Genomic DNA, 27,408 nt, shown 5'->3' on the forward strand with positions numbered 1-27,408 from the left:
CCCTAGTGCCATACCACCCACTCAGATTTACTCCTTTACTCTTCCTGCCAACACCTTAATGTAATGTAATGTAATGTAATGTAATGTAATGTAATGTAATGTAATGTAATGTAATGTAATGTAATGCAATGTAGAACATTCATCAAACCATTTTAGATTAAACACAGTGAGCACGTTGCCTGTGTGCACTGGGACCTGAAGGATACCATAGGCCAGATGACTCAGGAAATGAAGTTGAAATACAGACAGTAATGAAGAGAGAAGAATTTTAATTACATACCAGGAAAGCAGCACAAATTGGGCCATGGATAATGTAGAGAAGATGAGTATCAGAACTGATCCAGCAGCTAGTGGGGAAAACAGAGAAATCTAGTTGAGGATTTTTGGTTCACTTGGGTCCAATAGAAATCAGAAAAAGATATTGTCTTACTTGTCATTGTAATATAAGCTTCTGGCCACGGCATGTATACAAGCAGGAATCAGTGGAAATCCTGTAAATATCAAAGAAAAAGAAAATGCGTAGGTGATCGCTACAGATGGAACTCCTGAAATATGTTGTATAATGTGAAAATTCAGAGATACTCTAGGAACAAAAATAACTGGTCACTTATGCTCATTGAGCAAATATTATCTATATAGTCAAGCAGTGAGTGTGGTAAAATATTAGCTATTTTTATTTTCAGGTTTGTGTGTGTGTGTGTGTTTTCAGAATAAGCCACTTTGAATCAGTGGACTTCGGAGGCTAAGTCTGTGCATGTGCTGCCTCAAGCCTAATGGAAGAAACCAGCATTCACGTGTTTTCTGTAAGATGGGATTGCCCATGTTTGGTAGATGGGCACATGCGGAAAAGCATTGAGACTGACTGACTATACAAAGAAAAGTGAAAGAAGGGGGAGGTGTTTTATGTATCAGAAATTTTGCATGTTTTGAACATTCTTAATCAGATCTTTCAAATACAAGTTTTATAAAGATAACCTGAATGTACCAAAGACTGTGTGTGTGCATACATAATTGTATATGCACACATCTATGTCTACTGACAGTTAGGGTAGAAGGGTAGGTAGGGAGGTAGGTAGATAAAGTGTAATTTCACTTATGTCTCTGGAAACTAGTCCGATTGAATTTATTTTCAGGGTTTTATATTTTGCATTATTCCTGTTTTATTTAAATGTTAGAAGTGTATCATTGTTTACTTTGTGAATAATAGGATGTCAGGAGATATTGTGGAAAAAATAGGTATGTTTCATGCTTTTATTCAATAACTTTTTTATATTCTTAGATAAATGACAATGTTTTTCATTTTTTTTAACAAACATTTTTCAGATGGAAAGTCAAAGCTGGTTAAGCCCACTGTTCTCATTTTGCACATGAGGAAAAAGGAGATTCAGGACAGTACACAGACTGGATCCTAATTCCTAATTCTAATTCCATTGTTTTAGTAATGTAGTTAGCAAAGATACACATTGAAACATCAAATAGAAAATATTTATTAGTAATTGACTTGTGACTACTGAAAACAATGAATCAATGGTATTTTATTTAAATTTATAAAGCAGTAGGCAAAGGTTAATCACCTGAAAGTATTCAAAATGATTAATAATATAACATGCTAATAAAAACTTTTTATTGTTTTATCACAAAGGAACTCTGCCTGCCTTAAAATATTTCTTAATAAGGTGAATTAGCAGATATGTGTAATGAGGCTTACCCCAGCCAAGAAAATAATACCACATTAAGTGTTGCTTCTCTACAAACACAGCCACCACAATGAGTGTGTGTAAGTAAACACCTTCACAGAGCATCCAAAAGTAGTTACATCCCATCAGGTAAAGATGCATGAACTGGAACACTTTACAACCAACCTGTGAGAAGAAAAATGGAAAGCAATCGATATTCAGTTACTTAACAGTTCACATATAAAGTGACAATCTAGTTTAGTTCAGTTTTACAGAAGCATGGCATTTTCTTTCCTCTACACAAAATCTTACACACAAATGATTCATTTTTGTAAAATGTCTGTCTTCATTCTCATGTAATGGTATCTCTAAAGTTTTAGCCATTGACTACAATGATTTCTAATGATGTACTGAAAAGGAAATGTATGTATTCCAAATCTACTACATTTTGTGGATGTATTTTTCCCCACGTGTTTTAGTTATTATGTGATTTTAAGTGTACAATTTTCATACACAGATGACTATACATCTATTTAAATTTATTTTAATTATGTCTTTATGAATGCCTTGACTGTTCATTCTATTGGAAAAAATCTGAATAATATATTAACAATTATGAAGGCAATTCATAAAAAGAGCCAAATACTTGGAAAGTCTTGCATATTTCATGCTACCAGTGCAAATACTTATTAAATAATAATCTAATGAGCCTATACTTTATCTTATCCGAATATAGGGTTTGAGAGTTTCATGTAGGTCAAAAGAAGAAAAAGTACTGGTTTTACTTCCTCTTTTCCTGAGTCCTCCATTTCCTCTTGTCTACTCTTACAGAGATAGAAAGAGAAAGATCCAAATATAGGGTAAGGAAAACACAAGGAGTAGGAGATATAGTATACTCTCTCAACACGGGACCTAAATGAAAAGCTCTCCCAGAAATACATGGCCAATACTTCCATTCACTCCAATATTCAATCTGGTACTCTATAAATATTTAGTGGCAATTATAATAATTTTTGAAGTTAATGTTTTTTTCACTAAAAAGAAATCTGGAAATGAAATGCACTGGAGAATAATTATTGCATTATCAAAGAACAGTAATAATAACATTTGCATATGAGTTAGTTCAAAAGTATTTTAATGTATCTCTTAATTACTCCTTAAAATAACTCTGAGGCATTAATTATTATTAATCAACCATTTCATAGATAAAAACTATATACTAAAAAGAATAATTATTTGCTAATATTCATAGACTTCAATTAAAACCACACCCTAAACACAAGTTTTATAATTCAATTTTGTTTTCATGATTATACATAATGACTTCTGACTAAAGGATATTTATAAAACCTATTCTTTCATTAAATATATTTTTCAGATTGCATGACATTAATTAAATAACATGCCTTATGTCAAACAACACCATAAGTAAACTTCCATTATATTATAGAGAAATGGTAGACTTCAGCTTCAAATTATCTACACAGTTTTAACTATTCACATTTAATTTATTATTTAATTCCTAATTCCATTTTTAGAGTTAACCCATAAACTCTAGATAAAAAGATCAATAACTTAAAACATGCTTCAGCAAAATATTATTATGCTGGGTAATGATGATAAATACAGACAATAAATTTTCCAATGATATAGTAAAACTAAGTATATATGGTTTGTAATTTGTGAGCTTGTATATAAATATAAGATTTAAAATCTCATGCTCTGCAGCTTCATTACAAAACTCTGAATATCCTTGCTCTAGAGAAATTCCCTCTGAAATTACAGAACATTGGCTGTTTTTTTAACATTGTTAATTATAGCCCAGCGTGTTTCCTCACCCGGTGACTTTAGAGTGGAACATATAAAAAGTTAAGCAATCCGGATGCACGTGTACAAACAATGCAGAGAATTTTAGAATTTTGGAAATCACCCTAAAAACACATAAAACACATATGGGAGTATTGTTTATTGACCCACTGAGTGAAAATCCCTTCCCTTCCCTGATTTTAGTAACTAGATGGCTTAATCTCGTGAAAAAAACACTGCCTGTATACATAGATACACACCCTTTTACAAATCCATATAATATTATAGTATAGATCTTTATAAACTTTATAAAAATATGATTTTAAAAACAAATATATTTGCTATTTATGCAGATATTTTACTTTAAATATAGCTTACATAGACATGCAGCTTACAAAAATATATACATGTGTATAGGAAAATTTTAGCTTCTTTTAAATATATACTTTTATATTATAGTTTCTGTGCTTATTTTTGTGCATTTTTGATACCCACCCTAAAATTTCGTGCTTCCAAACAAATTGTAAGGAAAAAAATTATAAATGCTGAGACATGAAGACTTGGTATAGCCCTTAAAAAACTTTGTGATAACAAAGTTTAACAATTATATAGGGTATGTGTAATTCATTTTTCTCTGGTTTTATTAACTTTTTAAAGTCAGCAGATATCCAAAATATAATTAAAAATTTCCATTTTCATGTATTGTTTTTTTCTAACTATATAGTTGATTTTTAAAAATATTCTATTTATTTAGAGGGGAAAGGAAGGAGAGAGGGAGAGAAATATCAATGTATGGTTGCCTCTCATGTGTCCCCTGCTGGGAACTGGCCCGCAACCCAGGCATGTGCCCTGACCGGGAATTGAACCTCGATCCTTTGGTTTGCAGGCTTGAGCTCAATCCACTGAGCTACACCAGCCAGGGCCATAGTTGATTTTTAAAAAAATCTGACTAATTGTTATATAAACTCTTATGTCTTACCAGTAACAGGACTTTATCCATAAATTGAGGTGAAGATATGCAAAACATATATAAATAATGGAAGCAAAACAGTATTCTTGCCCTTAATATTCAAACATTATAACTTGAGGAATATTGAGATATATTTACCTTTCTAGATTGAATATTGCTACATACATTCTCTGTATGACAGACCTTGAAATATATATGAGTACTAAATGACTCAATTACACACATAATATTTACATCAGGACCTCTCAGCTTTCCCCTGTCTTTCTAGCTAACCCTTTGAATCTAAGGACACACCTCATTTTACTTACAGGATTTGTGGCTACTAAGGCCTGGTTGTTAGCCACGGCAGTGAATTGAATTATTGTTACAATAGAGTTACAAACAAAGGAGAAGAACAGGTTTTTGTGCAAAGTAATTCTTTGGCAACTTAGGCTCCTAAAAGACAAGAGATAACAAAGTATGATGACAATATAATTCTACATTTTTAACTAATAATCATTCAAACAAGATACATTCATAATTCATAAAATAGCTGCTCCAAATTTGGAAGATTTTTTCCCCAAGATTTACTCATGATCAAATTTTAATTAGGAAAAAGCTATAATTTTTTAAAACACAGGCAAACGAGGTACTTTAGGAGAGTAGACATGCATAACACATACATAAAGATAGAAAATTTGTCTGTACAAGGCCTCTACATAAATTTCTGTTAATCTCTCAAACGATTAATATTTTAATTCATTCTGAAAATTCACAGAAAGTGGGATTCAGTAAAGTTGATGCAAAATGCAGCTAGTTAATTTTGGAAACTTTGGATTTATGTGTCAGATTCCAACATAGATAGTACTCTTTTTATTATACCACAAAGGTTGTTCTGTTTATATAGCAGCCACCATTAAATGAGTCTTTAGAATATCCAGAGCACAGAAATAAGACTTTATAACTCAATTAACAACCCCTATAAATAAAGACTTTTTATCTCCATTAACAACCCCTTAGAAGTATCATTTTAGAAGGATCACTCAATTTTATACTTTAATAAAATTGAGGTAATTTGCTCAAGGTTACAATCTTATTAAGTGATACATTGAATTTGAATGTTTAAGTTATTAAGAAAGTAATAAGGCTTTTCTTTCTTTTTTATTTTTTATTTAATTGTTTTTCAGTTAGTTTTCAGTATTTACCCACCACCACTCCCCCTGACCCCAGCCATCCCCACCTCCCTCCTTTGCTTCCTTATAATATTTATTTAGTCACTTGTAGCTATGTATTGATGTATAAGTAATACTGTATTATGCACTGTGTCTACATAATGGGAAAAACAATTGTGAATAATACAGAGCAAGACCCAAATCTTATGTTATTCATGTGACATGAAGGGTAAGTAGACATGTCAATTACATGAATTAATTCCAGATAATGTTGCACACTTTTTATAAATTAAAATAAGATTATGAAATAGATGAAGACTATGGCCAGAGTATGAGGAATTACAGATCTGAAGTAGAAGATAGGGGAGAAAAATAATTCTAAACAGAGAAGGCATCCTGATTCAAAGTTTTTTTTTAAGCTAATGTTAAAGCTTAAAGTTTATGAGGGGCAAGAAGGACAAACAATGTTAATAGAGAATAAAGTGAAACTCTCCATTGTTGTTTTCCATTCTAATATGAAGAACTTAAATTTAAAGAGCATAATTTACTGAATGCTTTTTTGATTCTGAAGCATATACTCTTTTTGTGTTAGCTCTTAATGTTCAATCAACAAACGTTAAAAGCACAATATCCAGTCATTCTTAGCTTTTGTTTTTCCGAGTTAGTAAAAAGATGCTACAGTTTGCAGGGTCTACAGAGAAAGGCATATCTGTGGATACAGTCTAGGAAAATGAACTGTTTATCAGAGTGAAAAACCAAAATGCAAAATATATTATGACTTTGAGGAGAAAAATGCTATATTACTTATGTCTTCTATTTCATTTTACAAAGTTTTAATCCACTCAAATGAGTACATTGTTTTTCCTCCAAACAATGGATCATTAGTTACTTTGAAACAATTTGTCATTTTATTCTCAGAAAAATTTAGTTATGCTTAAGTACCATTTATGTTTCAACTGTTCAAGCAAAACAGATAAAATTCACTTATAAAGAAGAAAATTTCAACAGAAATATGTAATCTTTAATATTAACTTACAGTTTTTTTACTTTTCCAAGAAATTTATTATATGATGCTACAATTTCTGCAACAGTTTAAAGAATTGTTTTGATTTCTAAAAATATTAAACATTATACTATAATAAATTGATGTAAGTAAAATAATATTTTTGAAATGTGAATAAGGACAAACAATCTATAGTAAGTATTTAAAAGGCCTCCAAGACTATGTTTTATTATTCTTTTTAAAAATTTACTTAATGGTTGTTCAAGTACAGTTTTCTTTCTATTTACTCCCATCCCAGCTCACCACCCAGTGCTCCCCACCTCTCTCCCATTTCCACCCCCCTTAGTTGTTGTCCATGTGTCCTTTATACTAGTTCCTATAAATCCTTCTAACTTATAGTCTTTAATAACAAAATGACTGTTTAAGTGCAAATTCTTTAATTCAGCTTTACTTCATATTTTAATTCCTAGGACTCTTCTCCATAAATCAGTAACAGCATTTGCATTATAGCAGAACTGTTTTTTTGTTAGAGTATATGGATTACTTCTTGCTTCACTTTGTCATTATTCAAATCTGATACTTTAATGTGGAAATGCAATGCTTTTATTATATAATCACAGTGGGCATATTTAAAAAGCTTTCCAATCAAGACGTGTTACTGAATAGAAATGTTTTCAGCTCTCACCACATTCGGTTTAAAGATGATGGATTTTTCTGGCACATCAATTAAAATTCATAAACTTGGAAATAGACCTGATAAGTATAATCTAATAAAATATTACTTTAAAAACATAGTTAATTAAATACTATACAACGTTAAGCTGGAGGAAGCCATACAAGAGAATAAGACCTATCTCAGCAGCACAGTGCATATATAAACTTCCAATTAATGAAATGCACCACAAAAGCTAAGAAAACAAGGGTGATCGGTGAAGGCACTGACTGACAATGGCCCAGCTAGAAGACTCTGAACTCAGCCGTTACCAAACCTCTGACAGTGTCAATATGCCACATTAAAAAAGAAAAAGAAAGCTTAAGCAAAGGTTTTGATTTGCCAAAACAGGTACACCAGGGTGTGATTTATAGAGGAAGACTCTTTGTTCTCTATGTTTAATGTGGAATTTCTTTAAATAGTTAGCTTTGTTTAAAATGGATTTTAAGATGGAATCATATACAGTTTTCAGGAGGAAAATTATAGTTTAAAAGAACTAATTGTTCTAATTCAAGAGAATAAAGAAACTTCAAATGAGATAAAAGTTCACAGTATTGATTGAATGTATTCAGATATTATGTAAGAGAAAGGGTGAAAATTTGGCTCATTTCTCCTGAAAAACAAAAATATAAACATTGAAGTTTACTTTATTAAATTAAGAGTGCTTCAGCCTACCAAGTGAATAGATTTTTTTTGCTCAATTTTATTTTGGACCTTTTCTCAACTACTAGAAATGATATCATTTTCTATATACTTGTAAATATGAAACTTGGCTTTAAAATTGGAATCAGTGTCTGAAATGTCAGCAAGATTAAGATGTTAGAAGAATCACTTTTTCCTCATACAAGTCAGATGCACTTTTCTATGTGCAAGAAGATAGAGCCACTTGGGTTGAAAGAAAAAGCAGGATTTGCTATGCTCTCAGATTCTAAACAGCAATTAAAATATAATTTATGCCTAATTCCAGTAAAGTTTATTTATTTTTTTATCTAAAGGGTTCTGTTTTGTTTTTCCAAGGGATCATTATGAGCCAGAGTCATTGCTTTTCAGGGCTTGGCAAATCCCCAAGTTCTGTCTCTTTGTCTTCCCCTCCCCCCTCCCTTTCTTCTTATCTCCTGCTCTCTTTCCTTTAATGGGCTCTAATACAAAACTGAAGTATATCTGACAGTGTTTCATGTTCTCTGTTTCTAATTTAAAGCATGGATGAGTAGTATACTTTCCTTTCTCTAAATAAAAAAAAATAAACTATATCTTAAGTCAATTTTTTGTGTGTGGTTCTTAGTTTTTTTTTTTTTTTAGGATGGATTGATGGCCCTCAATTAGCAAATGGAAAAAAAATTCCACCTCTATCAAAGACTAGGTAAGAATGACTGCAGTATGAAGAACTGGCAGAAAGAAGCTATTGATAGATTTTTTTTACACATGATGACTTTATGTGAAACACAGCTCCTCTAGGAATTAGTTGGAAAAAGCTAACATTTCTATTGCTCTTGACAATATGAACATACTTCACCAACCATTCAATTCAGCATTTTCTGAGGTGGCCCTGGTTTTCCTTCAATCTAGCTGCAGTGTCCAAAACTGTTTCATACAGATGCTTCTACTGATTGGCATTTTAAGGAACCTTAGTCAGATGATGGAGACGACAAAGGCCAGATAATTCCAAGGGATTTGTTGAAGGCTATGGAGACGTCATGGGAAAATCTGTACTTCAAATAAGCTTCCAAGTCAGTTCAAGTGTTCATCTCAAAAAATTTTATTAAGTGCCTAACAAGTGCAAAATCCCGGGCTAAGCACTGGGATGTGTAAAGAAACAAAGCAGAGATGATCCCTGCTCTTAAAATGGTGACTTTGGGGCATTCTTTCCATTATTTGCCATTTTAGTGGATAGTTGTTTTTGGTAGATAGTGGCTTTTGTTAATTTAGTAGACAGTATGGGGAATGTGTATTAGAAGTGTCTTAAAAATCAAAGACTCTGAATTCTTTAATATAATTTAAGTACTAAGTAAAAACATGGTATCTTGTGGGCATAAAGGAGTTTTATTATTTTTGACTAACTTAGCACATTTTTTCTTTTTTTAAAAAGATTTTATTTACTTACCTTTAGACAGAGGGGAAGGGAGGGAGAGAAACATCAAAGTGTGGTTGCCTCTCACATGACCCCAATGGGGTGACCTGGCCCACAACCCAGGTATGTGCTTTAGATAGGAATTGAACCGGCATTTTTTCCTTAAATAATTATATTACTAATTTGATTTATAAAATTTGTATTCATTATTTACTTATTTTTCTACATGAGCAGTATAACAATTTCCTTATAAATATGGTACATATACAACTAGAAATGTGTTTTATAATTTTTAAAAAGCCTACTGGTGTACTATGTCTCTCAGGGCTAAATATTTATATAAAAATATTTTAATGGATCACTAAGAAAGAGTGATAACTATGCCAATAATTGACAATATTTTCCAAACTCTGATTAAGTCTATATATATATCTTAACCCTTATACCAAATCTATAATATAGATACTAATAGTATCTGAACTTTGAAGATGTGAAATTGAGGATTTAGCAACAAAAGAATTTGTTCCAGCCTACACAGCAAGTAAGTTACAAAGTGAGAGCAGGTATGTCTGTTTAGAGAATGTACTCTTAACCACTCTCCTATAATGAAGAATGCCTAGACATATAAAAAGTAGTTAATGCTACACTTGAGTTTTGAAGAGGGTTTTTCATGTTTTACCTAAATCCCGAGAATGTATAATAAGAAAGAAAAAATAAACTGTAGCTTTGCTTTTTTCTGTTCAAATTCTTCATTTTTAAAAGACAATTACATTCCAATAAAATTACTAAACTGAATAGAGAGCATACAGATTGGGAGGAACCCTGAATAACTTAGTTAACTATTTAGAACATAGGTAAAATCGGGCATTGGAGTAGATAATCTCTTCCTTTCCTATGATTTACGTATCTACCTGTTGAAATTCTACCCATCCTTTACCACTGGTTTCAGTGATATGATCACTTCAGGAACCTTCTGATACTATGAATCAGAGTAAGCATTTCCTTCCTCCGTCTTTCCAGAGCTCTTTCTAGTTCTGCAATACCTTTTTTACTCTGTATTACTATTATACGGGGATATTATTAGATGACTACATTGTGCAGTCTCTGTACCCACTTGACTGATACAGTCTAACAATAAACTAGTTGTAGAGTTTGTCTCACCATTCATTGAGAAATTCCTGCCTGCCAAGCACTGTTTGAAACTTCTTTGCTCAGTATTGTAAATAGCATCATGACTAATTAAAAAGACATGGAAGCTTACTAAAAATCAGAATCAGGCTAAGTCAATACTATCAATAAGTGATGATGTCAATACTATCAGTAAGTTCATAAGTTTGAATATAGTTCATATTTTTAATCAATATATAACACATCCATTACAATTACCATCTGCCTAAAAGCAAGCACACACCTGCTATGCTAACTCATTACTAAAGATAATTTTTTAGTTCACTATAGTGAATGAACAGTTCATTGTACATTCACTATAAACTTCAAATATAAGGGATGTAATTAGCTGAAATCTTTAATTTTAATTTCACATTTTAACCAAAGTTACTCCAAAAAGTTTAATTAAAATCATTTTTAAAAGTATTTTCCATTGAGAAAATTTATTAATTCTGAGCTTTCAATTTTAAGCCTTTAATTAAAAATTAAACTTACTTATGAGTATTGGAGAATAGTATTTGCTCTTTTAAATGCAATAAATATAAACACAGGTATAAAAATATTGAACCACATTTTCTTTCAATTCTTAATCAATAATAAATAGTTTATCTGTATAGATTGATATTTGCCTGCAAAATACTTCACAAATGCTAACTTCCCTATGCTGAAATTATGTATTATGACTTAAAAATTATTTTACTCTATTCCTTTTTATTAAATTACTGCTCATTCATAGACATCAGCTTGGAAATAGTATTACAGATCATTAGGTCCAGCCGTGAATCTAGTATAAGGATCACCTGTTTCCTGATTCCTGATAAGCTGATATCTAATTTCTTTCTGAAAATCTTTAGTGATAATGTCATTTGGTCAATAGGTGGTTCATTCTATTTTGTTTAACTGTTAGAATTTTAAAAAACCAAGCCAAATATTCTTATATGTTATTATACAAACTCTATTCCCAATTATAGTCATTTAGATTATTTAAAAAATATGTTCATTTTTTAACTTAATTTTTTAAGATTTTATTTATTTTTACACAGGAAAATGGAGGGAGAGAGTTAGAGAAACATCAGTGTGTGGTTGCTTCCTACATGGCCCCCGCTAGGGACCTGGCCTGCAACCCAGGCATGTGTCCTGACTGGGAATTGAACTGGCAACCCTTTGGTTCACAGCCCCCGCTCAATTCACTGAACTACACCAGCCAGGGCTTAATTTTTATTCTGGTATAGTTGGTATACGATCTTATATTATTGTGTTAGTTTCAAGTGTACAATACAATGATTTGACATTTTTATACTTTTTAGTGTGATCACCCCACTAATTCTGGTAATATTCTGTCATCATGTAAATTTATTCCAGCATTATTGGCTATATTCCTCTCATCATTTGGATTCTGGAATTCATCTATTGTGCCCTATATTTTGTCTTAGAATTCTTGATATCTCGACTCCCTGATCAGTGAACATTATTTTGTTTAGTTTCTTCACTGTCCTGATAAACCAATTCAGTGACATTGTCTTTTCCTCTTCCTAAATCAGTTCATGGTGGACAGAGTAAATGACTGGTCAGATTACAGATTGGGAATTGGATACTTTACATTTATTGTTAGATTCAGGTTTGTAACATTGTTTTCACTTGGCAACCCTACTGTTGCCTCATTAGTTCACAGCAAGTGCTTATTCAGTTCATAGACTTTCACGAAGAATATTTGCTAATTTTGCATTTGACTTTATGGAATTGGTTTAAATTCCATAGCAATGCTGTATTTATAGCATTGCTAAATTTGAACTCGCCTGGGACCAGAGGTCTTGGAATTTTGTGACTGTTTTCTTTTTGACTGCTGATGTTGGCAAGCAATAAATTGCTATATATTTATTAATTTTATGTCCTTCAGAAATTTAGTGTGCTTAAATACTTTGGGTTATTACATGCAAAATAAAATATTTTTTTCTGAAGAGTCTAAACTGTATGAATTTTAAATCTGCAGAGTTGGTGGTCTTACACCTTTTCCCCTCCCACTAGTTACAGTTTTAGAAATACTACAATAAGGAATTCAAGAAAATTTCAACGAGCAAAGATGCTAAAGATTATATCTGAAAGATGAGCACATTTCGCTAGGCTGGAGGTAGAAGAAATTATGCAGAATATTCTATTACAGAACATGTTGATGATTCTGATTTTAAGTAAATTACATTAGGAAGACTAAAATTTTTAAAGCCAAGGATAACAAAATCTGATCCATATTTGATCTAAATCTTTGAAACTATTCCAGCTAAATTGTTTAGAATTGAACAAAGGCAGTAAAAGCAGACTTACTGAGGCTGATAAGACAAGACTGGTACAGATATGAAGCCAACTGAATAGACCGGAGGTGGGTTAGGAGATTAAATCCACAAGAGCACGAGGAAAGAATGACAGGAAAGCCGAGAATGTGCCACTGAATACTTTTACATTGCTGGCTAATAAAACTAAATGCTGGCGGCATTATTTGTGAACACAAGTCACTCTGGAAAAAAAACTGCTTTGGGTTAGGAAGAGGTAGATGTTAACAAATTTGTTTTGAACAAGTTGATTTTGAGATACTTTTGAGATGATTTCAAGAACCATAAAAAGATATATAGCCCAAGCATCTGAGAATATAAAAAATAATTCAGAATGTGGGAAAATTATATGATAATGTCCATTCCAGCGTTTTTTATAAACAGGAAAATTTGGAAGTAGTGTTAATGATCAAATGTAGAGGAATGACTCAGTCAACTTTTTTCAACACTCTAACTGATGTATTATATACAAAACAAAATGGTTGCTTTAAAAACTCTTTAGTGACATGGAAAGTATTAATTATAAAATGCTAACATAAAATAGTTAAAATAATTTGTGCCTTATAATTAAAACTGTAAAAAGAAATAAATATGAAACAAAACTGAAAAAAATACAAGAAATTGCTCAATAGAATATTAGAATTACAGTGCATATATTTCTTATTCTGATTTAAAAATTAGAAACAGGCTTAATCTGTTTTTGATTTATTAATAAAATTGCAAATTTGAATGCAAGATTGTTTCTCAAGATTATACTTCTATTGTTATTAAGGGCTTCATTCCCGAAGTTAGAAATTTTTAAAACGTAACTTTTTCTCAAGAATTTTGTAAAACAGCCTTAAAAAATATTATGATTTCTATTTTATACCTTTAAGGCTGAGGTACTTTATATTCATTCATAGTCTGATGTGTCCTTGTGGTAAAAAAAAAACTTCTGGCTAATATTAATTACATTTAAATCAAGTCTCTGTTTATATGTGTGGTGGATATGCAATTTTTTGTGAAGTACATTGTTTTTAAAGTGTTTGGTCATTTCATTATATTAAATGAGAATTTAAAATTTTAATTTTATTCGGTGCCTTTAAATTTAATAAACTAAATATTAGCCCAGTTTTAGCGTCATATTTTACCAATAAGTGCGTCAGCATCAGCAACATTGTTTTGCTCTGTCAATTAGCATCACTATCACTGAGGACCTGAGTACTTTATTTAAAAATCTTTACATTGTAAAACAGTTTATTTTTCATTATTAGAACAGATATTTTTATTTTACTAGACAATCATACTACAGTTATTCCTACTCTGAAAATAAGGATATAGTCAAGAATAAAGCCATGAAATTTTAATAAGCTGCAGAGAAGCAACTGATATGACACAACTAATTGTAAAGTCAGCGACACAACTGGCAATTTGTTTTGAGCAAGAAACTTTTAGTAACTTCACGACAATATGTAATATAATAAATTTATCTTTAAAAAATCTTTCACATATTTTAAGATAAAATTTTGTTTCAACTTATTTTGACAAGTTTTTACAAAATTTACTAAGGGAAATAAGTTGCATTTAAAAATGTGGCTTTATTCAGAGTGGATTTTTAAATTTTTAGTCCATTTGCAGCGGTGCCTAGTTAATGTCATATGTCAAAAGTACTATTAAAAGTTTTCCATGTAGGTTCCCTTAAGTAACTGATGTTTGGGTTCTTAAGAAGATACAAGTTTCTAGAAATGGCAATTCTGATATAATCTCTAAATCCCATGATTTTGAACTCGAGAGTGATGATGGCTGATTGGTTCATATATTATTCGATATACTCTGAATATGTGATGGACTAGGGGCTAAAAGCTGATGCTCCAGTTACAAAGGTACCTAGTATCCAACTGTCTGAAAAATTCTGGATTTGGATGATTTTGATGTGCTGCTACGACTCTATTTGGTTCTAAAGCTGCCAATGTTCCACGATGATTGTAGAAGGAGAAGAAAAAGCAGGGGAGGAGGAGGAAGAGAATGAAACAGCGATGAAGATGCAACACAATGTAGCCACTCACTTTTCACATTGCATTATGTAATTGTTGGTGGTGATCGAAACTATGAAAACCATGTTCGCACATCAAATATTACACATGCATTTTGGAATTTACTTTCCTATCAATTAAAGCAATCATTGAATCAAGGAACTGAGCTGACCCTCCCTCCCCAGCAAAAAGAACTGCTATCTTGAGTAAAATTCAAGGTGTAATTTAACCATTTTAATGATGATTTCCCCAAACCAGAAAAAATAACCTAACCATAATGCATTAAGATTATTATTTTAATAACAATATTTAAGTGCTATTGTTATCATTCACACAAAATATCAGTTCCTGCAATTCATGATGTATACTGATGCTAAAATGCACCAAAAAGTTGAAAATTCAATTATGAAAACCTATAATGTCTGACAGTTCCTAGAGCAAATATACATAGATTTACATTTTGATCTTGGCTCTTTTCTTACTATATGACTTCATTTTTATATGCATACTAATTCTGTGAAGTTAAACTTAGGATATTTCATCAATCTCCTTTCTATTTATTTTACAAAGTCAAGATAAAGGCAACACATTTCAAACATTCAATTTATCTTAAACATTAGAAATATTCCATATTTCATATATCTTATCAACACATCACATAAACACGCACATGACAATCCATTCACCAAGGACAATTGGTACATCGAAAATACTTTATATGGACTTACTTGAAGTAAAAGAATATGCCGAGTGATATAAGTAGTGATGCAATAGATAATCCATGTCCAATGATAGTCAGGTAAAACAAATTCAGTGCAGTCTATAATTTGTATGAATAAAAAATGAAGGCTTATATTAATCCTACATGTGTAGAAGATCAAACTCAATGCAATAAATTATATATTTAAAAATGTGATCTCATGGCCTTATCACTTAGTGTACAAACTAATAAATACACAAATATGTCTGGACTGAAGAAGACCTATGCAAATGTAGAAATTAATAAATGCATGCCCTTTTTATTTAAGAAATTAGAACTCACATTAAATATATGAAGAAATAATTTTATTGACATAGGCTGTGAAATATATGAAACCAGCATTATATTTTGGAAGATACAGACAATTTTCACTTTATCATTTTGTGCACCTTAATTCAAATGGCATTTGATGATTTTCTTTTTGTTCTTTACTTAAATGCCATGTAAGGCTTTATTTCTCAACTGGCTCTTGGATTTTCCCCTGGCAAATTTGAGGCTCTGAGACAAATATCCAAACAGTAACTTATAGGAGCTTATGATCTGTACAAATTCATAACTTTCTCCTGGTCTTGACCCTTTCTTTTGATTACTTTTGTAATTCATTTATCTGTAACTTACCATTTTATTGTTTATTTTTATAATTTTCTTCAAACTGTTTTCTGAATAAGCAAACAATGCATGAGTTATAATTATAAAGATAGTTGACAGTTATCAAGTGCTTCCCTATATGCTGGCTGGTTGTCTAAGTGTTTTCCTTGTATTAAGTCAAGTCTCATGAAAACGTTAAGGGTGGGTTTATTGTTATCCTCATTTTATACATGAGAAGACTGAGGCAGAAAGAGGTTATGACTAGCTGAAGGTCAAATAGCTATTAAAGTGCAGAGATGGGAACTTTTAATCACTGTGACAAACTTCCTCCCCTTATATATATTATATAAATATGTAACATATAAGATACAACATATAATGTATAGTATATAATATATTACATATATGTAAGACCTGTCTGGAAAATACCCAACCGTTGTTAATATAATGAGAATGGTTTCCACAACATTGATGTAACCTAGCAGCCAAGGAAAGAGGACTGGAATGCATGTGAACAATGACCACTTTACTGTATCAGTCAGTGGGGGCGGTAGTCCCCATGGAGTGAGCCTATGTGCTGTGTGGTCATTGTACTCAAAATGTCCGAATGAGTAGAGCAATGAACCTGCATTAGATTTTGTGTTAAGCTTGAACATTCCTCCATAGAAACTATTGGGATGATTCAGAAGGCTGCAGCTATGAGCAACTGGTGATTGGCAGCTTCATCACAACAATATGCACACTCATGCATCATGTCTTGTGCAGAGTTTTTTGGAGGGAAATCAAATCACCCAGGTGACTCAGCCCCTCTATAGACCAGATTTGGTGACGAGAGACTTCTGGCTTTTTCCAAAACTAAAATCACCTTTGAAAGAGAAGAGATTTCAGACTGGTGATGAGATTCAGAAAAAAACAACAACAACAACAGGACAGCTGATGGAGACTGGGAGAACTGTGTGAGGACCTAAGATGCCTACTTTGAAGGGTCTGAGGCATCACTGTCTTAGGTACAATGTTTCTTGTGTCTTATATCTTCTTCAATAAATGTCTCTGTTTTCCATGACATGGCTAGATATCATCTGGACAAACCTTGTACACGTTTAAATACATGCAGACAGGTTCTGTCAAACTTACTGTTGTGACAAACTGTGACTAACTACCCTTGACTTAATATATGGTGTTAAAAACAGGAATTGGAGTGAAGGTGACCTACCAGCCAATCAGAATAAAAGCCTTCTGATGAGGGACAGACAGAACTGTTTTAAAGCTGGTGCGCTTGTATACTGGAGCCCAATTTGAAAACGTAATTCTAGAAATTCCACCAGAAATAAAAATTTTCTCTTTTCTCACACTTTTAAAATATTTTCTTTGGAAAATTTGATATTCCAGTACTGAGCCATTGACTTGTAAATACACTATTACCTGGCAGAATTGCTTCCTACGTATTATGATAGACTAACTAGTAATTATTTCTACAAAGATATTTTTCTTATTATTCTTCTCCAAGAATATCATGAAAAGGCTTTACAACAAAGCGGAATGCTAGCCGTATTTCCTCCAAAACCACATTGGCAACTATCTTTTTGAATAGATAATGTAGGTTAAATTTCATTTTATAATTAGTACATACCTTCACTTTCTCATGTGTGTTAACATTGCACTGGGTATAATTTGTCCATGTTCTGTTGCTTAATGGATGTCTAAACCAGTTTCCATCTTGGTCACAGATCTTTGTAACTTTTTCTTTAAATTAAAAAGAAAAAAGGAAAGTAATTTAGCTAACCTAATGTTCATTAAATAGATGTCAAGGAGATGGTGTGTACATTTCTGCTATTACCTGAAGGATCGAAGTCTTGGAAGTAATCAGGGCAGTGCTGCATTGACTCTGTGCCTGCGGCAACGTCGTTCCAGCACAGCCACCCATCCCAGGTCCTGTTGCAGTGGATGCCTGAAGGGGGGGTAAAAATTAGACATTATATCTGGTGCTGACTCGTACCAGATATACATGTAGACATAAAGTCTTAATGGAGGGTTCACAATGACACAGAATAAAGACTATACACTGAAAATGAAGATATCACAGCAAATCTATAGTTATGCACTGTTTAATGGGTATATGCTCTCAGAGATGCATCACTAGATGATTTTGTCCTTGTGCCCACATCACCTTTAGGTTTGTGTAAGTGCTCACCTACTACAGACCTAGACGATATGGTATACCACGTTCATGCATGCAGGTCTTGGCCGATGGGAACATTATTATGTGGTACATAAGTGTATAGCAATTACGTGAGTTTTTCACCAAGCAAGTATTAGAATAACTAATTTCTGATATTAAATTAGAAACATCTGAAAACAGTATGTAAAAATTTTAGGTATATATTCAATAAATCAAATGATTTTTGCTGGTTATTCTTAACCATAAGGTAGTGATTAATCTGTGACCTTACACTTAATTTTTTTAAATTATGGGAAATTAGAAATATTAGAAACACATTTTTCTAGAAACTGTTTATAGAGTAAGATGTTAGTATTTTCTGAGGCAAATGAATAAATATTTCTATTTTACCCTTTGAACCCTCACACATACTTCTTCTGTAGGCCCCTCCACCAAATTCTAGTTCTTATGTTACTTTTCAAATGGCACAGAGTGTTTAATATGCTCACATTTTTTCTCTTACCACTATGAACTTAAGTAATCTCTTACCGGAAACAGTAAATATTTTTAAAAGTATAGAAGTATTAAATGACCAATTTTCCCAATTTAATGGTCTTTAATCAAAGAAAGTAACTTTCTGCTTTGGCAGGTAGACACACATTAACAGAAACCTGAATATTACACGAGAGGGTTATTATTTTAAATACTAAATAGATTTACACAGCAATCTCAGAATTAAGCAATCCCTTATGGGAGTGAAAAAACATCTATTGGCCCCAATATCTAAATAATTCTAAGTTTTTTTTTAAATCTCAAATAATCTCAATTTTCTTTCCTGTGCCTTTCAAATACTTATTTAAATAGTTTGTAACCATACATTACTAAATAAAATAGATTTTGCTGCATATCAGAGAAAAATGTCCTGATATTCTCTTAGAGACCAACTGATTAGCAATAACATGGGCAGCATCATAGATGGCAAGGCCCAGGATTTTTCAAACTGTGTTGAATGGCATTTGAGTGAGACATGAGTAGATTGGGATTCCATTAAAAAAGTTTCTGTGGTCAAATAGATTTGGGAAACACAACATTAAAATAAAGACAGTTCCTTATTGCAAATCTTTTAGAATATTTAAAATTACAAAGTGCATTAATGAAGTTATAATAGGAAGATCTGTTATGTGGTAATCCTACACTTTATCAGAAAATTATTTTATCGAGAAACCTTCATAAAACTACTCCTATTGTTAAAATTGGATTTGAAGCCTACTTTTATTTCTAGATGATCGTGAAGGGATTAATTAAATCATTTTAAGCTAATTACACAGATTTTAATGAAATAAAGTGAGAAGTAAGAATTTGTATACAGATATTTTAATGTTTAATAATTCAACCCCTACTTACCCAATATCAGATAATTTGTCATTGTCTGGCTTATTTCTTTATTTTTCATTGTATTTTTTATTCCCACTCATCCCTCTTATAACAACACTCCAGCTCCGCTACAGTCACTGCACTACTTTCTGTGTCTGAGAGTCTGTTTGTTTTCCTTTTTGCCAGATCCATCCACCTGGCTTATTTTAAAGATTTTTTAACTAGATAAATACCTTATAATAAAAATTTTCAAGCAAATATATCCAACTACTATTGTGAAGATGAACAAATTATATTGTTCAGTTATATTTTTAAAAAGTTGACCAATATGGAAAGATCACCTTTTTATCTTTATCATAAGTGAGTTCATTTTGACAGTTACAAATATTAAAAATTATCTACTTTAACATTTTATTTATATCAACATTGTGTATTGAACTATCAAATATTTTTTTAAAATTTACATTTTTGTTTTAACTGATAGTTTAAAAATCTAGAAATATCTAGAGTCTCTATATTTTGCTTTGTTTTATTGAGTTTAGCCATTTATATTCTAAGACAACTTTGTTTTTAGGGTTGTAGATAAAATACAGGGCCTATTTTTTGGGGGGTGCCTAATTTGGCCACGCTACTTGGGTTAACTCATCTTTATATCTTTTGAATTGAGGTAAATGTCTGGCATTTAATAGGCCATCAATAAATGTCACAAAAACATCTAAAGAATAGCTTAACAGAAACAGAATTACTTAGACTTCATTAACTTTTCCACCAAATGTACTATTCGAAGTATAGGTTATGCAAAAAAAATTGTCATTTTATGATGTAAACTCCTATCAAGCAGCTTGTTAAGAAGCACAATTATAGAAAATGAAGATCAATTGTCATTTAATTCAAGACATGTACTTATCCCTATTGTGCATATTTTTATTAGAATTTTGTAAAGAAGTGTCACAAAGTGTTCTTCATAAGAAAATAATTAAAACTGCCCAATATATCAGAAAAGTTAGCAACTGACTCATTGTTAACAAGACTTAAAAAACCCATAATGAGGTAATAGGATGGTTTTCTTTTAGAAATATATCCATGTACAATTAAATAGTCATGTTTACCTTCTGTTTGTTGAATGGGGTCTTGCATAATTTTCTGGTAACATTCAAATTGAGCCGTCATAATTTTATTTCTAGTAACACCCAACTCACTTTGTTGATCATGGCTCTCTTCTGTTTCTGCTACGACAAGAATCTAACAGATTAAAAAAAAATTTCAGAATTGTGAAAATGTCTACTGTAGGCAATCTGTCACAATGGAAAACCGTAAGTACAGAGCTCGGTCAGCTTGGGGGAAATTCGTAATTGGTGGTATCTGCCAATTTCCACAGCAAACATCTCCCCCATCCTGTCCTACTTCAAGCAACGTAAAGAATGTTGCCCAATAGCAGAGAAGGGAAGAATAGTCTTGTCAGTGCTTGGCTCTCTAAAGCAGCAGAGGCTGGCTTCAGGACTGGTGTGGAATGCAGACGGAGCTATATGTGAAATTGGCCACTGCTTTTTCACCTGCTTTGTGAATGTGGGCAAGATACTCAACCCCCTAAACCTCTGCTTTCTTATTGTAAAATGGGGTAAAAGAATATCAGGATAAGAAAATAGAGTATCCGGCACAAGATAATGCTCAAAATTACTGCCATTTTTATAATTATATTTTGATAACCAAAAAATAACGAGTTCATTTGTGACATTGGTAAATAGAGTACTGTATTTTTCGGACCATAAGAAGCACCTAGGTTTTAGAGGAAAATAGGAAAAAATTTTAAGCAAAAAATGTGGTAAAATATTTAACATAAATAACATAATATTTTATCAATCTAAATGTAAACAGACCTCCACAGCAGCATTAACAACCATTATTCCTCCCAAATTTGGCATCTTATAGTCTGAAAAATATGGTATTTACTGTACACACATCAATAAAGGTTTTGACGAGGTATGTGTTTATGTTCTTCCAATGTAGTATCACTATACCAAGTCTCACTTCCATTTTAGGTGGAATTTAGTAAATTCTAAATAGTGATATCCTCGTGTTGTGGCACCACTCAAGTTTACCATCAACAGACCCTCATTAGCATGAACTCTTTCATTCTGCAATTGGTTTTAATTTCCTAATAAAGATTTAGGCAGCAACTTTGCTGCAAAAGTATAAGTGGAAATCTACAATAAAAAAATTAATAATTTTTCCTGCTTTCAGTACGTTTATAGAATTGCATAAAATCAATGTCGTTTTTATTCTTAAAATAAAAACCCAGATTTGCACACTGTCTGAGAAATGGCCACAGTTCCTTAAATCACAGTAATCGGAGTGGTAATCTGTTAGTGTTACCTGCGAGGAAGCCAGTGCTGGCCCGTGCAGCTCATTGGCGTGCTCAGTGCAGGGTCCTGTTTCTTGAATTCTAGTTTATTTACCTATGATAACATCTAAGAAGTGCAGAATTTGGACTGCTCCTAGATTAGAGAATGTTTTCAAATACAAATGCTGACAGGAATGTGGCCTTACTTTTTACCAGTTTAGGTTTTCTATATTTTTCTTGAGTTTCTTTGAATCTTTGCAGGCTTTTGCTTGGAAATGCCACAGGAAAATTATTTGCTGGCACAGAGTTAGATGAGATTATGTCTCTCAGCTTCTCATACATATGAGATAAGAGTACAGTCAGGGTTTTAACCTGAGACATTCTAGGCCATGAATGGGGTGGGGAAATAAAACTTTGCACTGGCTTTTCTTTCTCCCTCAAAGATTCTATTAGAAGTAAGGGCAGCACTTTGCAAGAAAAATTCTAATTAATGCTGTCAGGGTTTTAATGTGAGACAGAAAAGTACAAACAATATTTCTGCAAATAAACATAAAATTCAATGTGTCAGGTATATGATGCCTCCAGTATTGCAACTGCTTTTTAGTCACCCCTGGTCTACTCTCCACCTCCAGCCCCACAATCCCCGCAGACATGCAGGTGCACTTAAGTGCACCTGCTCCGGTAGGTACTTGTCCCACACTTAGCATCAGTGCCTGCCAGAAAATGGACACAGTACTTATTTGAATGAATGGATGAGGAAATTAACTTAAAATTTAGTGAGTGCATGATTCTGAATTTCTTTTTAATTCATGTAAGTCAATCATTTGGCAGAATGGGAGAAAAACCAACAGGTTAGGATCTGCTTTTTTAATAGATCCACCTCACAATCAACAGATCTGGTTGAAAATATTTTATCTATTTTGTACAACAGCACTAAGAGCAGTTGTATTTTTTCCAAACCGATCATTATTAGGTTGGCAGAAAGTTTGTTTTTTCTACAAGATAACTCTAGCAGCACTTAGTTGTCTTTAACTTCATTTGAGACAATTCTGTTAGATTGTCTTGTGATGACAGCTTCATGTCAGCATGCATTTAAAAAACTTATCAAAGTTGATGACTTTTTGTGCAGCTGTTTCAGTACTGAAGATGGAAGAAAATATGCAGCATTTTTGGCATATTATGCTTTATAATGTTAAGAAAGGTAAAAACATAACTGAAATGCAACAAAAGATTTGTGCTGTGTATGAGGTGCTGTGACTGATCGAACATGCCAAAAGTGGTTGTGATGGAGATTTCCAGCTGCACAGTGTTCCCCAGTCAGGCAGACCAGGTGAAGTTGATAGTGATCAAATGGAGACATTGAGAACAATCAACATTATATCACGCCGGAGATAGTGACATGCTCAGTATATCCAAATCAATGGATATATTGTTATAAGTTACTGGTGAAAATGAAAAATGTGTCTTTTATTTTACAGAAAAAACTAAACAGACTTTTGGCCAACCCAGTACTTTCCTCTGGTGTTCTGCATATTTGTATTCATTTACTTCTCTCACTTTGACATTCCCCACCTAAATATGCCACCATCCTGTGGTATCTGCCATGGGGAAAAATACCTTAAGGTATACACTGAAAGAAAATACATTATTGCTGTGTTGATTGCAAATAAAAAATCTACTTGATTTATGCATCAAATAACTGCATGCCATTTTGTTGTGATTCACCTTTATCAACTATAGATATATTGAAAGTTAAAATAGAAATAATTATACATAGGGAGCTATCCCAGAAAAAATTATGCTTACCATAAAAAAAGATAGAAGAAATAGAAAATACAGCATACATCTTTTCTCCATCATTATTAGTGCCAAAATAAAATGTTATATAATACAAATCAAACTGCAATAGAAAATAAAAAAATTAATTCACCAATGTTTATGTAATAAATATACATGGTTCTCAATAGAAAATTTCTTTAAAATGACATAATTTTGCTTTTGCTTTAAGGATTTTATTGTTTTATGTATTATAAATTTAGAAGCATTATAGCCTAAAATACTAAAGAACTTAATTAAATACATTTTAATTTAATTTAATTCATGTTATAAACAGGAAAGCTTCTTGCATACATATTTTTAGTATTTAGAAAACATCTTGTTTTCTTTTTCTTTACCAAAATTAAGACAAATTAATTAACGTGTCAAAACAAATAGTTTTATGAAACATAAAAATACCAATTTTTGATAGCATATTTACTATAAAACTTACCTGTATTTTCTGTAAGTATTAATTTTGTTCTTAATTTTCTGAGCCTTCAATAATTTAAGGGGAAAATTATTCTTTGGCTAATTTCTTGAGAATCAATATTCATATTTTATTGAAATAGCTTTGTAATTTAGTAGAAACTATTCTTCACTGAATGATTCAATTCTTTTTAACAAGGCAATAAAAAAATTCTGAGTCACCTACATTATTAAATTTTGTTTGCAAAAGGTGGGGAATACTAAATAAAAGTGTTTCTGTTAAATATTTCAAATGGTAGATATAATTCTGACAACTAAAAAACGGCTTATAAAACACTCCTTCACACCTTAATTTTAAGAAACATTTCTGGGGTGACGTGTATAAGGCTTCCTCCCTACAAGTGTGCAACTGCCTGTGATAGTTTTTTATGAGCTATAAATTACCCTGTTATAGCCATAAGACATAATATTTATTTAACTGTAAACATGTTTTTCAAAGGAGATAAATTTTCAATCAGGAGGCATTAGTCAGTGAGCTATGGACTTAGCCTTATTTTATTAGGAAACTTGTCACACTTTTTCCAATAGGGCAAATGTTAGAATAAAGATTACAGACACCTTTTCTGCATGTTTTGTTTCTTGTTTTTATTATCACACGCAATGAGAGCTCACCATTAACTAGCAAGTAGAATCTGTGCCATCGCTTGCCCACACCAGGGACTCACCTGGAAGCGGCTTGTCTTTTTAACTGTCGCAATCTCCCAAAGAATGTTTTCTCTTCTATCTGCTATACCAGGTTTTTATTATTAGTTGTTTTTAAGAAAAATATAACCAAAAAATAGAAAAAATGTATTAATTTTAGATATTAAATATCATGCATGTTGTAACAGAAGAAGAAAATGAATCAAATTTTTACAGTTTGCTAATTAATGAGTTGATATTTTAGTTTTTATTACATTTTACCATGAGAAAAACTAATTTTCCAATTCTTACATGCACAGTTGTCTCCAGACTCAAATCACATCTTCTTTTGGATCATATTCAACATTGTCTTGAAGAACTTCTTAAATCCTGGGGTCATGACCTGAAATATTGATTGATATGATATTATTTTAATGAGCCCAAAGCTTTTCCATGATAAATTGAAATTAAAAAACATTAAAATTATATTTTTATTAAGTTATTCCAATTTTTAGTCTCTGTTGCTTACATTATATTTGAGTTTTGTCAGATGTATTTGTTGTTTTCCATGAAATAAACATCAATTTTTATTTAGCGAGGATATCTGGGAAACTGAAAAATCTAACTTAATATTTTATCCAAGTAAATTAAAAAAAACTATAATATGATAAAAAGATTGTAAAAGTAAACTATAGTTTAATCTTCCTTTGAATAACTTCCTTTGTCTAGTCATTTATTGGAATGTGGTGTTATTAATCTTAGTTACTTGTATCTAATTTTCTTGCTGGTATGGTTTCTCAAAGCCAGAAACCATATCTGATTGATCTTTGTACTCTCTGTGACTGGCAGTTAATTTACATTTGCTGCATAAATGAATGAAGAAATGAACTGATAAAAAGTATTTTAAGATTTTAAACTTATAATCAACAGCAGTAATCATACTGTCATTTTTTTGTGAGAATGCTTTACATAGTGTTTGAATCTCTACTGACAATAAAAATTGGGGGAAATTCCTTATATCAGCATGTTTATTTTCTTACAAAATAAAATCCTGAAACTAATCAGATTTTTAATTCTGTGGTTGTTTGGATATTGAACTGTAGTTTATTATACTGACTTTGAAAGTCATAAAAGTTAAGCCAAATTTAAAACAGTATTTCCATTTTTTCTTATTCAATATACAAATACAAAAATATGCAAATGAAAATGTGAAGAAACAATATTATTCTACTTGGAAATCAGGTAGGTATGTATGATGCTTTTATTATCATCAATGCTTTGATGATTTACACATGAGTAAATATTAAATTACCTTTAATATATACACGTGCTCAAAAATCAAACAGGAAAGTGCATCAAAAACATGTTTGGATTTTCCCAGATCCAATACATTTGAAAAATATTTCACCCAACACTAACAGTTTTTTTTTTTGCTTATCTAGTAAGCATAAACATCAGAGTTCCAAAAAGTATTTTAGTGAAATATCTCTTAGTGTTCACTAGATCATTCTGGCACCAATATTTTAAGAGGACTTTATTCAACTCATAAAATATGTATCAATGCAAATAATCTCACTTTTATAGCTTTCCTTCTTCACCTCATTTCCTAGCAATCTGGAAAGTGGGCCACTAGGAACAAGGGTGTATGTTGCACGGTATAAACTTGTAGCACTCCTAATCCAGGGGCAGGTCTATGGTCCCTGGGTTTATCAAGGACTCAGCAGCAAATTTAGGTGGCTGTCTTTCAAACTCATGGTGAACCCTTGTACTCTCTGTGAGATCTGGCAATTTCCATAGTATGTTGTGAACCGACTCACTTGAGTCCTTTGTTTTGCAAGGGACCAAATGTCCCTGCCAGCAGACACTGTGATCAGTGGTAGTTATAGAGGAGTTACCCTGTTCAGGAAGAGTTCTGTAGATCAGTAATGGAAGGATTATGACATGCAGATGACACCATTGCAGATACATCTAAAGGTCAAGTTAATTTGAGTCTCATATTGGTAGATATAATGGCATGATTGCTATCAGGAGGTGTATGTTTGCTTGAATGGAGATATATGTTTAATCATATTCCTCGTTTTAGGTCATTGGTTCTTTGCATACTGCCTTTCACATGTTCATCCAGCAAGTGGTCCTTTCTTCTGTATTTAGCCTATTCCAAATTTATCTTTACTGAAATACATCTCATAGTAAGAAACCAAAGTTGTTAAGCAGATCATTGTAAATCTCTTTCAGATCTTATTAAATTCTTTACTGAAAACTGAGTTGCATGCTGCATTGTGAAATATAGTAGTCTTACTTAATTTTGAGGAGAGATCAAGTATTTAATAGAGGAGGTCAAGCTGAATGACTAAATCTGCCAATGAGTTTTTC

General features: G+C 31.9%; 1 protein-coding gene across 5 annotated transcripts in view; it reads right to left on the reverse strand.

The window, feature by feature from the left end:
* The window catches only part of CALCRL (calcitonin receptor like receptor), an 88,756-nt gene that overhangs the window by 12,718 nt on the left and 48,630 nt on the right, over nt 1-27,408 (reverse strand). For 2 of the 5 annotated variants that reach the window (XM_037162955.2, XM_037162948.2), the window contains 11 exons: nt 25,348-25,438; nt 25,080-25,141; nt 23,917-24,010; nt 20,879-21,011; nt 18,075-18,185; nt 17,868-17,980; nt 15,618-15,709; nt 4,761-4,887; nt 1,709-1,862; nt 431-491; nt 281-347 (listed from right to left, as the gene is read on the reverse strand). In XM_037162955.2, the coding sequence (XP_037018850.2) occupies nt 281-347; nt 431-491; nt 1,709-1,862; nt 4,761-4,887; nt 15,618-15,709; nt 17,868-17,980; nt 18,075-18,185; nt 20,879-21,011; nt 23,917-23,970 (912 nt within the window). In that variant the 5' untranslated portion in view covers nt 23,971-24,010; nt 25,080-25,141; nt 25,348-25,438. The remainder of the gene's footprint in view (nt 1-280; nt 348-430; nt 492-1,708; nt 1,863-4,760; nt 4,888-15,617; nt 15,710-17,867; nt 17,981-18,074; nt 18,186-20,878; nt 21,012-23,916; nt 24,011-25,079; nt 25,142-25,347; nt 25,439-27,408) is intronic. The other 3 variants (XM_037162950.2, XM_037162949.2, XM_037162953.2) reach the window with 3 other exon arrangements.

This window comes from Artibeus jamaicensis, unplaced genomic scaffold (assembly GCF_021234435.1).
Source record: "Artibeus jamaicensis isolate MK-2021 breed Jamaican fruit bat unplaced genomic scaffold, CSHL_Jam_final contig_391, whole genome shotgun sequence".
In the NCBI taxonomy this organism is placed as follows: Eukaryota; Metazoa; Chordata; class Mammalia; order Chiroptera; family Phyllostomidae; genus Artibeus; species Artibeus jamaicensis.